At 33.5% G+C, this 14098-nt stretch overlaps 1 protein-coding gene across 1 annotated transcript; it reads right to left on the bottom strand.

Annotated features, from left to right (window-relative positions):
• Nucleotides 1-1224: 1224 nt before the first annotated feature.
• Nucleotides 1225-13536, bottom strand: LOC126660711 (dihydrolipoyllysine-residue acetyltransferase component 1 of pyruvate dehydrogenase complex, mitochondrial). Its single transcript, XM_050354356.2, has 23 exons — nucleotides 13366-13536; nucleotides 12074-12124; nucleotides 11562-11616; nucleotides 11451-11484; nucleotides 10658-10707; nucleotides 10509-10553; nucleotides 10323-10396; nucleotides 9964-10033; nucleotides 9414-9596; nucleotides 9274-9318; nucleotides 9118-9191; nucleotides 7311-7380; nucleotides 6686-7081; nucleotides 4318-4378; nucleotides 4188-4232; nucleotides 4011-4094; nucleotides 3527-3603; nucleotides 3389-3451; nucleotides 2917-2987; nucleotides 2741-2801; nucleotides 2245-2305; nucleotides 2080-2160; nucleotides 1225-1616 (listed from the first exon to the last, which is right to left on the bottom strand). The coding sequence occupies exons 1-23, from the start codon at nucleotides 13473-13475 to the stop codon at nucleotides 1558-1560; spliced, it is 1920 nt and encodes a 639-aa protein (XP_050210313.1). The 5' UTR covers nucleotides 13476-13536; the 3' UTR covers nucleotides 1225-1557.
• Nucleotides 13537-14098: the final 562 nt, after the last annotated feature.

Genomic DNA, 14098 nt, shown 5'->3' on the forward strand with positions numbered 1-14098 from the left:
TGAATTTCACAATTTTTATGGAATTCAATTGAATTTTTATAAAGGCCTAATTATTTAAAAAACCCCCACCTTGTAATAATTTTTCGTTTATACCATGACCTAGGAAAAAGTTCATTTGTACCCTATTTTTGATTTTTCGTTTTCAACTGTACCCCGAAGTACTAAATTGATCTCTTTTTATATACAAAAAAGGCTAAAATAATCCTTGAAATTCAACTATTATTCTAATAAGACATTAATCATATTAATTGTTCAAAAATACCTTCTTTTCCTAAAAAAAAATTAAATTGATAATAAATATTTAATTTACATAAATTTCTTTTTTTTTTTAAAAAAAAATTCCGGGCTCCTCCTCGAAGGAGGAGCACGAGCTGCTCCTCCATGGAAGGAGGAGCAGCTCAGCTCCTCCTCCCATGGGGGAAGGAGCAGATCTGCTCCTTCCTCCATGGGGGAGAGGAGCAGCGTGCTCCTTCCTCCCATGGGGGAAGGAGCAGATCTGCTCCTTCCCCCATGGGAGGAAGGAGGGCTCCTCCGGCATCAAAACGAAAAAAAAAAAAATTAAAAAAAAATTAACGGGTTCAATATATCGGGGAAGTACGATGGTACGCCGAAAATATTTTTTTAAATAATTTAATTTGTTAAAAATAATAAATTAGAAGATTTATTTGAATATTTTTAAAGTTGGAGGACTTATTTGTATTTTTTAAGATAAAAAAAAATATGGTGGAACCCTTCTATTTAGTTGTTATTAACATTTTTATCCTTAAAAATTTTATATAGTCAATTGTACCCTTTTTGGGTAGAGATGAAAATGAAAAATCAAAAAAAGGGTACAAATGAACTTTTTCCTAGGTCATGGTATAAACGAAAAAATATTACAAGGTGGGGGTTTTTAAAGTAATTAGGCCTTTTATAAAATATGTTTTTGGTTCAAATATATTTTCACAATTTAAATTTATATTTATACTCGAAATACAATATTTAATTTATTTCACTTAATTTAATATTATTTTCATATTTAAAATTCAAAAAATCAAATACAAAAGTTCATTTTTCAAATGATTTTTATGTAGAAATGAATTCTACACTAGAATTGATCCAAACAAGCCCTAAGATTTATGAATTTGAAAATCAGTTTTATGTACCAGCCTACAAAATGAAAACCACAGGCGCAGAAATGACAACGCTCATCAATGGAAGTCCAGGCATTGGGGAACGACGATATATACGAGCACTGTATCAGATGAGCATTTTATTACAATTCTTAGTGTTTCTGTTGTACATTTTTATTATTCCAATTAACAATAATTTTGTCGCAGAGATAAACGCTGGAAATATCATAATGTTAGAAAATTGACTCCATAAACAATGAGCTCTAACTATTAACAGGAAAACTTCAATGAATGGCAAAATTTAACAAAATCAGCTCAACCACCTGCGAGATGTTCTCCACGAATAAATTGGCACCATATCTCACAGAAATTCCTAACTACCTTTACGACAACATCCTCCGCCTTGGCATATACTTTGAAAGCCAATTGTTTAGTCAGATAGGCCTCACAAAATAAGTCTCCGAATATCACTAAAGTTTGATCGCAAAGCTGATAGGAATGTGCCTGCAAAACAATTAGCCCCAAGTTCAGTACGGGCAAACTAAAATTATAATATACATCAATGTCAAGTTGTGGTATTACGAATCGTGCAGGCAGTAGCACTGTTCGGTAGCGACTTAGCTCCTTGATAACCAATGGACAACCAACATAAAAGAAATAAGGGACAATTACTATCATCTCCCTGAGGTTATGTCAAAAACATTATTTGTCACCCAATTTTAACAACTCACTGACTCAATAATTCTTTATAAGAAGTTAATCAAGTCTTCACACAATTGTACCCACCAAAGCTTTGCCACTACAACGATATCAGGCTAAGAATGGATTCCCATAAATTATCTGCCTAATTAGGCAGGAGGCAAGACCCAATAAATTATGAGACCCTTAAATACCTTCTGCCAGTTAAAATAAACATTTTTTAAAACACCTTCCCATTTGATTGTAAAGAATATTTAGTGTTACAAACCTCCAGCTTTGCCATCAAAAACGCGATGATCAGCAGATAAAGTCAAGTTCATTTTGTTAACCACGGCAGGCTTCTCAATTCCTGTAGAATGCAAATCCATGTTATACTTCTCGGTCAAAAAGCACTAATTATATAGATCACAACTAAGAAGTAGCTTTTACTAACCATCACTCCCAAGTAGTGGCTCAACAACTTTGTTCCCTCTACCAACTGCTAGGATGCCAGCCTAAAATTTTTTGGAGAATTTTTAAGCCATACATGGATGAAATAACGGATAATACAATAAATCATCAAATATTTATGATAAAATTCATAAGAACTAAGAAACATAAGAGTTTTACTGAATACTTTTATAAGGAACTTCTCAACTACTTCAACGAACATGAGTTGAAGTTGTTATGATCAATTAAAAAAAATTTGCATTTATCTAATAAAAATCACTATGTACTTGTGTTATTAGTATTTTATAAACATGGATAAAGGTAAGTTCAGATACCATTCAACTTTGAAGGCCCAGGTTACAAAAATTTCTTGGGCATTCTAAGAGATCCCGAACAACATAACATTTAAATTGTTTATTTGGATGACTGATGAAATCAACGGTTACTGATTTATGATAAAAGCAAAGTTTATACATTATATATGGGATGAGAACAATAACCTGTGGAGGATTTATAATTGCACAAAACTGATCTACCGGATACATTCCCAGGTTTGAAATGCTGCATAAGAATTAACAATTATCTATTATTTGTTTTACATTTATACCTGAACTAGAAAGGAGAAAGCAAGCTTGGACAGGTGATTGAGGGTCAAAGCAAAGATAAACATGTATACCTGAAAGTCCCTCCTTGAAACTCATTTGGTGCAAGCTTCCCTGTCCGAGCTCTCTCGGCTAGTTGCTTTACCTGAAGGAAGTTCAAGTAACTGAGAAAAAGGTAGTGAAAAGAAAAAACAAGGAACTCAAACTTGAAAAAGTAAAATACGGCTAATTATAAAATTGAAAAGGAAGAAAAAAGGGTGATTTAAGGAATTCCTGGAATCTGATTTGACGATTTTTTTTAGAGTAGGGAGGTTGTAATTACAAACTCTCTATGTGTAATTCATTACATGTTTTTATGAGCTTGCTTGTACGAGTAAACAGTAATAACAGTTAGGAAGAAGCTGATTTCTTCTTTCATCAATATCAAGAGCCAGCAAGATTGATAAGGGAAAAAAGAGACATCACACAGTGAAGTGCTAGCTGCAAGCCTATATCTTTTGGATTGATGGATTTAACATAAAAATATGAAATGAAGAAATACCCTACCTCTGCAGAGATCAATGAAATGGATTTCTGGTCTGCATTCCTAACAATAGGAGTCATTAAGCCCTGTAAAATAATGGTAAGATATCATATAGAATGATAGTTTCTACTTTCTAGATACCAAAAAGAAAAAATTATTACCTTCTCAGTCGCAACTGCTATTGATATGTCAACAGAATCACACAAAACAATTTCCTCTTTATCAACATCCCAGTAAGCTGCAAAATTGATGCAACAGACTTCAGAATAAGAAACGCACGCAGGAAGACAGTAGATAAAATGTTATAAATCTCTAATTCCATAGAATTCAAAATGCTTAATAGATTCTGTAAATTCAAAAGATTCCAAGAGATGGGTAAGTTTAGAAGTCCCAATCCAATGAAAACCCCACTTCTTTAGCTTGACATGATGTGAAAATAAACGTCCTTGATATGTTGTAGTTGCTAGCACGATTTGAGAAATCAAAATAAAAGCTCATTTAACCAAGCTTTTATTTGTCCATCTGAGATAGAAGTCCAAGTTTTGAAAGGGATTTTATATTGGGTTGATGTATAAACAATCTGCATGTTCATTATTCTGTTTGGAAAAATTCCTAAAGCAATTGACGTTTCAATATATTTCTTACCATTAGCTTCTGGTACATTTCTCAGGGCAATCGCAACAGCTTTGATGACAATGTCATTTACTGAAACTTTAATATCATGCTGCTCTGCAAATTAAGCAAAGTGTGAGCGTTCCGTTCCAGTCAAATTATACATGTCCAGAGAAACAAAGAAACAAACCAAAAATTTGAATCCTATACCTTTGAGCTCCTTTCTAAAAGAGAGAAGAGGATCCAGTATAACATCTGATAGAGAACAGCAGCCAGAATTAGAAGAAAGATTATACAACAAAAAGAGATGCAAAATAAGTAGCAAATAGGATTTCAAAACCTGTTGATAAATACAAGTGTGGTGTTGTCTGTTTTGATTCCAATAATCTTCTTGCTATAATCTGAAAATTTATCATTCAGCTATGTAAACCAAAATTCGAATATGCATAATTCTCATTTCAAAAAAAAGAGTGATACATAATTCTAAGACACTTTGTTTTTGGGCAAGAGACAAGATCAAGTTAAGAGGAAATGATAAAAAAGAACACAAAAAAATAATTAAACCCTCTGTCCCGAGAATGTCCATTATTCCCTTTTTGAATGTCCCAAAATGTTTGCCTCTTTTTATCTATAGAATAGCTCTAAACTAGTTTCCAAATTTAATTCTCCGTAAATTTCTGCTTAAACTAAAACATAATTTTCAAATCACAGATTTATAGTGACTCCCAGGATAAACAAAGAACAATAGGGAAAAAGTATGAGTTGACATCTAATTTACTGATTTTTCTTAAAATGCACAGAAAAGAATTACTTTTTCTGGCTGAGGAAGTAAAAATAATCTTTAAAAACAGAGGTTGTAGCAAAATCCATCATAAAATCACAGGAAAAAAATTCAGTATAACCCCCAAAGTTCTATTCCAAACATCAGATAGATCAGTAAACTACCAAAGTTGGCATGCTTGTACTGGTCTATAGAGTAAGGAAAAGTGTTTTAGGCAAAAAAGTAAATAAAAAATTAATTTGTAGGTCCAACAGATATATAGTTGATCAATGAAGATTACTGGTTTACGATTCAGCAATATAGAAAAATCATATCCTAAATCTGAATGTGCTAAAGCTAGACATAAAATACAATCAGATGACTTGTGCATAAGGATGGGTTAGAAAAAGTATGTGAAATGCGATTACTGTTATGCGCGACAAAATCCAATCTAATTCTCTACTTCAAAATTAATTTTTTGCTATGTACCATCTAGAAACATAAATAGATCACCTATTTACATGAATGCTTCATCTCTTCCAATAACCCCTACCAACAGATAAAAGGAGATCCAAAATATAAAGTGAAAAAACTAGTTGCTCTGAGTCGTAAATTAGGATCCCATCCCAGTTGGGAAATACGAAAGTAAAGGTAATATAAGTCACTTTGTGTAGCAAATCAAAATGAATTTTGATAATGGGTTGACAATTGGGAGAGCCGAAAGTTCACTCTACTATGCCCACAATCCCCACACAAACTGACAAAAAGTACTACTAGATGACTTGGATAGGGATGGGTTTGAGTAAGTACCAGAAATTCCATTAGCGTTTTGTATGGCTAAATCCAATCTAATTCCCAATTTCTAACTAAAGATTCTTTTTTTTTCCTTATGCACCATCAATACTTAGAAGCATAAGGTAATCACCTTTTTTACATGCATGCTTCATATCATCCAATAACCCCTCAAAACATATAAAAGGAGATGAAAAATATAGAGCAAATTACTCTAAAGTACCTCACATTTGTCATAATTCACAATTTAGTACCTCTTATTTGAAAATCAAACGATTTGGTACCTCAATTTTGATTTTGTAAACTATAAGGCCCTTCTGTTAGTTCTGTTAATAATTTGAGATTTATATTCAGACGATTTGGTACCTCAATTTTAATTATTTAAACGATTTGATACCTCAGTTTCAATTATGTAAACGATTAGGTACCCCATTAGTAAACTATTTGGTACCTCACATTTCATTCCGTTAACGATTGAGTACCTATATTTAACAGAAGGGGCTTATAGTTTACAAAATCAAAACTGAGGTACCAAATCGTTTGATTTTCAAACAAGTGGTATCAAACTGTGAATTATGACAAATGTGAGGTACCTTAGAGTAATTTGCTCAAAAATAAAAGTTAAAAAACAAGGTGCCTTCAGTCACAAATTAGAATCCCAAACCAGTAGGAAAATGTGAAAGTAAAGCACAGTTTGGGTTGAGGAATTTTAGATAAACAAAATTAATTGTTTGGTAAGACAAAAAGTTATAAAAAATTTATAAATTTTGAAATTTAATCCTCCGAAATCCTTGATTTAAAATCCCGCCTCTTAGGTGTAAAAGTTAACATCCATTATTTTTTTAGGGATGATGGATTGTTTAAAAAAACATTATTTCAAATTATCCTTATAAATCTTTGATTAATATGCAATTCAAACGGTAGAATCTTTAGCTCAATGGATTTAACATTCCATGGGTTTTAAATCCATGAATTTCAAAAACACTCAACCCAAATGGTTCCTAAAGGGAATATAAGCCACTCCATGTAAGCAAATCAAAATGAATTCTGAAAGTGGGCTGACTGTTATGAAAGCCAAAATTTCACTCTACTAGGCCTACAATTTCCACACAAAAGAAAGTCAACAATTTTTGTTTTAGCAGTAAATAGATTCTACCTTGCGAATTTGAGTATTTGGAAAATCTTCAAATGATTCTGACTGCTGTGGTTGGGATCCTGGCAAAGATTTGGTGGAAGCTTGTGGGCCTTTTTGAGGTGATGGAGCTGCTTTCTCCTTGGGTGTAGATTTACTCGCAGACCCCTTGCCTGACTTAATTGCAGCCAAAACATCAGTCTTAAGAAGAGTTCCATGAGGCCCCGATGCCCTTAACATTGATGTGTCCAACCCATACTCTGAAATCAGCAACTTAGCAGTGGGACTAATCTTTGTAAAGCTTCCCTTTCCTTCTTGAGTTTCATCCTTCGAATCATGCTGGACAAGTATTTCTTCTTTGGCCTCCATGCTACCACTAACAGAAGTCCTTACAATTTCGATATCATCTGGATTTTCGACCTAGCATAATAACCATCGTGGATGACTCACGTCATTCAAGCTACTACCACTTTAACACAAGATAGAGGCAACTGAAACTACATATATTTCCCTATATTAACATGTATCATAATACTGTTACTTGGAATTTGGGAAGGTACCAATTACTTGTATTATGAAGAGACCAACATCATTTCACTTCATACAGCATTTATAATAGCTGTTCATGGGAGCGATAAAAGAAACTTACAGTGACTGCAATAGGTTGCCCGACTGCCACATCTTTTGAGCCTTCTGGTGCCAGTATCTTAGCCAAATACCTGCACTCAGCATTTCCACCAAAGATTGTTACAAGTCCATTAGAGATAGCATAGCAATAAAACTGAGTGCAACCATCCATCTGAGGGGCGTTCAATTATGTTTAAAGAGACTAAAAACAGACAGCAAGAAGGCATTGAACCATGCAACTAGGTATCGCTAGCAATGCAAAGCATCACTCAGTTCCATAGCAGCAGGCATTAAATAAATAAATAAAATCTTAGGGCATTGTAAAGTCCTCCCTTAAAAGTCTCTTTCATTCTCTTCCCACCTGAGAATGATCAATTCATAGAGGTATTTTTTCTTCTTTTATCATAATATTGCGATCCTAAGAGGGAGACTACACTAGAAAAGTGAAACTCCTTCAAACAATATCCAAAAAGTCAAAAAATAAAAAAACAATGCAATTCCATGACTCATTCCTTGTCTTTCATTTATTCCTTCCCAAAGGAAAAAGACTTAGCTGCATTCTAAGAAAAGGCTAATCACCTGTAAAACTACCGACCTTTCATTTTTTTTCAATAACACCCTCACCTTGTAAAAACTTCAATAGCACTCTATTTCGCATTTTTACGTTTCAATAGCACCCTAAATTTAAAAAAATAGATGATTTTATTATTATAAGGATTAAATTTTATAAAATAACTAAATGAAAGGATCATTTTATACCTTTTTCTAATTAAACAAATACAAACACATCCCTTAACTTAAAAAGCATCCAAATAAGCCCTCTTCCCCACTAATTTAAATAAAAAATTAAAAAATATTAATTTCTACCCTACATTTTTCCGGTCTCCTCCTCACCCCGCCACCCGCCGCTTCTCCACCATCATCCTCCATGGGAGGACGAGCTGTTCTCGTCCTCCCATGGGAAGACGAGATTCGTCCTCCATGGGAGGACGAGAACACCTTGTCCTCCATCCTCCCATGGAGGATGAGTTCTTGAGGAAGAATTTGTTCTTCCTCAAGAACAAGGAAGAATTTTGTTCTTCCTCAAGAACGAGGAAGAACGGTGTTCTTCAAAAAAAAAATAGCGAATTGTGGTGCGAAAGAGTCGGTAACGGATTTGAGGAAGTGGCGATTGCTCGGAATTTAATTATTTTAATTAAATAATTTTTTTTATTATTATTCATCTTTAAATATGGAGAAGATAGTTTTTTTGTAGTATTTATAACATTCAATATTATTTAGAATATGTGGTAAATATAAAGGACTTATTTTGAATTTTATCCAACTGAAAATAGTTCAATTTAATACTTTAGGATGCTATTGAAACGTAAAAATGCAAAATAGAGTGCTATTGAAGTTTTTACAAGGTGAGGGTGTTATTGAAAAAAAATGAAAGGTCGGTAGTTTTACAGGTGATTAGCCCTAAGAAAACAGCATTTACTAATCATAACCTTTCCCTTCCAGTGAAAGTTGTCAATGCTAGGATCTCTCCCACCTTTCAAATTGACCTCCAAGTTCAGTTGTTCATATCCTCATAAGTCATGAGTTAATAACAACATGTCAAAGATAAAGAAATGTTATAATTTGTAAACCCTCCACCTTTATCCTCCTAGCCCCACTCTCCTTCTAAATATCGACAGACATATACATAATTAGACTTGAATCACATGTTTTCCTTAAAAGTTTATGTTATCTGAATAAGCTCCCATGATAAAAGCTGTAGATTGAGCTCTTTTATCGTTTATCCAGATTAATAAAATTAAATGAATTTTAAAGTATAAGAATATTACCCTTCTTCAAGACATTCAAATTCAAGGGTGGCTTTGTCCGTCTCTATCTCACAAATGACATCACCCACTTCTATCTGTCAAGAAAAAAGAGAAGTAACAAAATTAATGCATGATGATTTTGATCAACAAATCTATAGCTTAAGCTGACAAACTAACCTTATCTCCTTCTTTTTTACTCCACTTGAAAATATTACCTTGGTTCTGCAAAAGAACACATAGAAAATTAACTATTTAGAATAAAATTTAGCACGGTGGACCAAGACATGTTAGCTTATATAATGCCTGTCCATACTTACCATTGTTGGTGATAATGCTGGCATTTCAAGAACAATGTGAGGTGGAAGCTTAGAAGTGTCAATCTTAACGGATTTGGTTCCCTGGTCTTCAATTTTGGTATCCTGCTCAGGTGAGTTTTCCTCTTTAACTTGTGCTCCGCTATTAACATCAGGAACATTTTGGATGTCATCTGCATCCTCAACCTTGTGAGGCCATCAAAAGAGTATTAACATCCTGTTACCTGAATAATTGATGCTCTTAACACATATCCAGAGACCATAGAACAGAAAACAGCCTTGTGAATACCAGGAAATAGAAAATTATTTATGTTTTCAAATATCCTCAGGGTTACTCCATTAAGTATATCAGTTAGTAACAAACAGACAAAATCGAAATCAGTTTATTAAAGTTTTGTGCTTTTCTCAATTTTGCTCGCAAAGACAATTTATCACTGTCTCGTTTTACAATTCTTGTAGAAAAAAGTTCAAATTTATGTATATGTTGCAGATTTTTCAAGCAAGAAAGACAAATGTATGAAACAAGCAAGCTCGTTAGCTTGTCACAAATTACCGTTATAGCTATGGGCTGTCCTACAGGCACATCCTTGGAACCCTCGGGTGCCAAAATCTTCGCCAAAAACCTGCATCGAAAGAATGCATAAAACATGAAGAAAAAATTAATTTCACAACAGATTGATACCTGAAATGAAAAAGTGACCATGATAGCGCTATCTAGTCCAAAAGAAATGCAAATAGAGTATGTGAAACTGTTCAGAGAAAGAAATTATACTCCAAATTTTTTTTATCAAATGAGATTTCATAACACAAAGTAAATCTGAAGGGCATTGTCAACTTAAGTACAAAAATAACTGAGATTGGCAATTGTTTTTTAAAGAAAGAAAAGAAGGAGATGCTGAGAAGAGTAATTACCCCTCTTCAAGACATTCGAACTCCAGTGTTGCTTTGTCCGTCTCAATTTCACACAGTACATCACCCACTTCTATCTGTAAATAGGTTCAATAGTATCAGAACCCGAGAATGACGATGAACAAACTGCAATCCAGTCAGAAATAAGAAAGAGTTCATTAAAGTTAATTCCTTGTAAATAAAACTCACTTTATCTCCTTCTTTCTTATACCACTTTGCTATGTTACCTTGAGTCTGCATAAAAGAGAATAATAAATAATATTGACTTCTTATAGAAGAGAAGAAAGTCCAACGAAAAGAGACAACAGTTTGGAGGTATTACTATCACCATGTCTTACCATTGTAGGAGACAATGCAGGCATTCCAATGATCAAATGAGGTGGAGCCTCTGAACCAAGAAAAAATAATTGGTGAACAATACAAACCATTGGTTAAACTAGGAATCCAAAAAATAGCCTTAGTCACATCACATGCATTATTCAGTAGCATGCCAGCCATCAATATATGACAATAAGATTTATAGTTAGCAATAGCAATAGTATAGATGCCGCTGATATATCAAATTATTAAACAATTTAAACATGCTCATTCCCAGCCCACTTTCTAGGGGAATAAGAAAAACTACACTATAACTATTAGACTAAGTGCAAGTCCTCCAGCATGAACGCCGTTTTATACAGCTGGATTTCTAGATAGGAACCTGCTACTTCAAAATTTCTTGGATGACTCGAGCCATATCCATATAATTAAAAAATTAATTAGCAAATTGATATATTATCCAAAAGGAAACTCAAAGATCAATTACTTTCAATTCCTAAATGCCTTTCTGGATATTTCTCAATGTCTCGACTATTCACAGCAGGTGAGAAGGAGATAAATTATCATCTGCTTTCAGAAGATTTCAAATAATTTCTTGGGAATCCTACAAGAATACATACAAATTTACCATACCATATTCTGGAGTTGGACAGAATTGCTTGGACAGTAAAGTGGGTTTTGACAGCAGCCCTAACAACTTAAGTAAGATTTAATGGTTTTAGTTATTCAAATGATACCAGGCAGCTTATGAAAAGTCAACGAAGATGCAACCACAAAAGTTTCTGAAAGGAGTCACATAACGGTGATTTGTACCTGAAGATGAGTAATGACGAAAACCGATTCGTAACTGCAAAACAAAAGAAAAGATTATAAAAAAAAAAAAAAAAAATCTAAATTAGTAGAACTGACACGCTTAACACAAACCTTAAGCTTCAAAGAACTATCTTGCACGCCAGTGTTCACGAATAATGAAGCAGGCCTGGTGAGTATAATCATTAGTGAATTGCCAGGAAAACAACGAACCAAAAAGGTACCTTGAGATAAATTAGTTGGAGAGGTGAAAAAAGGAAAGAAAATGAAACAAAGCCTAACTTGACCAACATATAGTTACTTAAAATGCATCGACTTAGCGAAGGGTGCAGTCATGAATTTAACAGCAACCAAAAGCAATATTGCGTGAAAGCTCAATCACCTGATACTTCTTTATTGTTTGTAGCATGATTATGTTACAATACGGAAATACTAACGACCTAATTTGATGTCCACTTGAGGAAAAGGCTCATATGAAAGAAAGGAAAAGTAACAACAACTAGGAAACAATAGTCTCAATTTTTTTACAGAAGCTTTGGTATAAGGGTGACAAAAACATGCAAATCAGTTGCAGGCTTGCAGCATATTCTATGAGCAGAAAAATTAAGAGGTTGATAGGCACAAACCTTAAAAAGGAGCCATTGCCATGTACAAATGAGTTTTCCCCACTAGAAGAGCTGCATCAACAGATTCACAAAAATAAGGGATAGTCACAGGCTTACAGCTATTAGGTATATTATACAAAAAAGATCAGTCGTAATGTTGCTTATATCCAAAAAAGAATAAGCAGATAATAGAGCTAGAATGTCAAAAATTTCAGGACATAACACACGTTGACTAACAAAAACTTTAAACAGATACCTACCTGACATCTAGCTAATGAGTCTTCAACATTTACAAAAAACTCCCAATTGATAATAAACATAGCAAACCGGATTATTATGAGAGTTAACATAGGAGTAGAATGCCAGTTATGTAAATCATGAATGCATGGATGTTTTTTCTTTACATTATACTTAAAGGACGTGTTCTAGAACAGTCTAGTTTGCCACCAAACTTTAATCTACAAAACTAAAAATTCTATTCAAGTTCAACCATTTGCTCCCCAGAAGACAAAAGTCAAAGCAATATCAACCAAAACAATTTCAGAAATCAAAAACAAAAAGACCACTCATGCAACTAAAGACAATGAACCCATTACAAGTTCAGTTTCTTATGATTCTCTTTCACTCATTTTATATAATTTCCAAAGTCAACATTGTTCATATGCAAGCTGATTTTCATCCAAAACCCACTTATCACCAAAATCAAAACTTAATTTTCACAAAGTAACCAAATCAAATGTACAGTAACCTCATCTCCCAGTACTTTAAAAGTTCCAGTTTTTAGCCACTTATAAGCTAGGTAGCACGGTCACAAACACAGCAAAACGGGACACTTGGACAGGGACATATGGCAAAATGGCCTTATTGTAAGGTTTTCTATGTTAAAATGTAAGTTTCATATCCGAAATGCCAAGTGTCCGACACGTTTCCGAATCGGAAAACATTGATTGAGTGAAGTGTCTGTGCTACCTACCTTACAAGTACTCATTTATCAGCTAAATAGTCAACATACTTACACCAATTCGAAACTAGAAACAAACCCGAATTAACATTAAAACTAAACCAATCAAACCACTCATTCCCACAAACCAATTCATTTCTAACAATTCTGAAAAAGTCAACAACTTTCATATGCATTAACCAATTTTGACCAAAACCCACTATTACCCAACAATCAAAACTTCAATCCCACAAGAGAAATAAATCAATACAAACACATAATCACATATCCCAAAAACTCAGAATTCAATCTTTGATCACTCATAACAATCAAATTTCCAACATACCCAGTTCATATTTACATGGGGACATACCGTGCAAGGGATCCAGAGGAACGATGGTGGCACGTGGATATAAAGCGAGCTTTGAAGAGATTAGAGGCGGCGCGTGAGACGACCGGATTCCTTAGCCGGGAAAGCGCCATAACAAGCGACCCTTTTTCCCTCTTGTCAGAGTAAAATGAAAATAGTTTAAAGTGGTTTTGTGTCTATATGTAATTTTTAATTTTAATTTTAGGTGGGTGATTATGCATAAAGTGCAAATGCGTTATCAAAATTTTCAATTTAAAAATGTTTATTTTAATTATAATTTGATTCTATAGAATGAAATAAGATGTATATATTTTGAAAAGGAATAAAATAAAATTAATAAGATATTTATTTATTATTTAAAAATTTAAAAATTAAAATCGATGTTACTAAATGATGTTTATAGCCTTTATTCTTGATGGATACCAGACCTTAAGGTCTGAATTTCAATATCCATATCAAGGAACCGACTCCTAATAAAATTCGGATTGAATACTAATCTCCAAGGATTCACCCTAAACATATATTGAGAGATTATCATATTTGGATCAATATTATCTGGGCTTAATAACCCAAAAATGACAAACATTTAGCGAAAGTTTTCATTATATACAAATGTTTAAATCGTCCAAACCTATATGATACTCTTTTAAAAGTCCAACCCCACAATGGAGTGTGCTTATACTGATGTGTCATTTAGATGACGTATCGGTTCTTGCCACATTGATAAAACTAAATC

The sequence above is a fragment of the Mercurialis annua genome, linkage group LG8 (genome assembly GCF_937616625.2).
Source record: "Mercurialis annua linkage group LG8, ddMerAnnu1.2, whole genome shotgun sequence".
NCBI lineage: Eukaryota > Viridiplantae > Streptophyta > Magnoliopsida > Malpighiales > Euphorbiaceae > Mercurialis > Mercurialis annua.

Excerpts from the sequence above, each read along its gene's own strand:
- LOC126660711 (XM_050354356.2), bottom strand. The coding sequence starts at position 13,475 with ATGGCGCTTTCCCGGCTAAGGAATCCGGTCGTCTCACGCGCCGCCTCT. Across the intron at positions 11,485-11,561 it reads ATAGTTCTTTGAAGCTTAAG|TTACGAATCGGTTTTCGTCA; the intron begins GTTTGTGTTAAG and ends TTTGTTTTGCAG. Across the intron at positions 9,319-9,413 it reads CAGCATTATCACCAACAATG|AACCAAGGTAATATTTTCAA; the intron begins GTAAGTATGGAC and ends GTTCTTTTGCAG.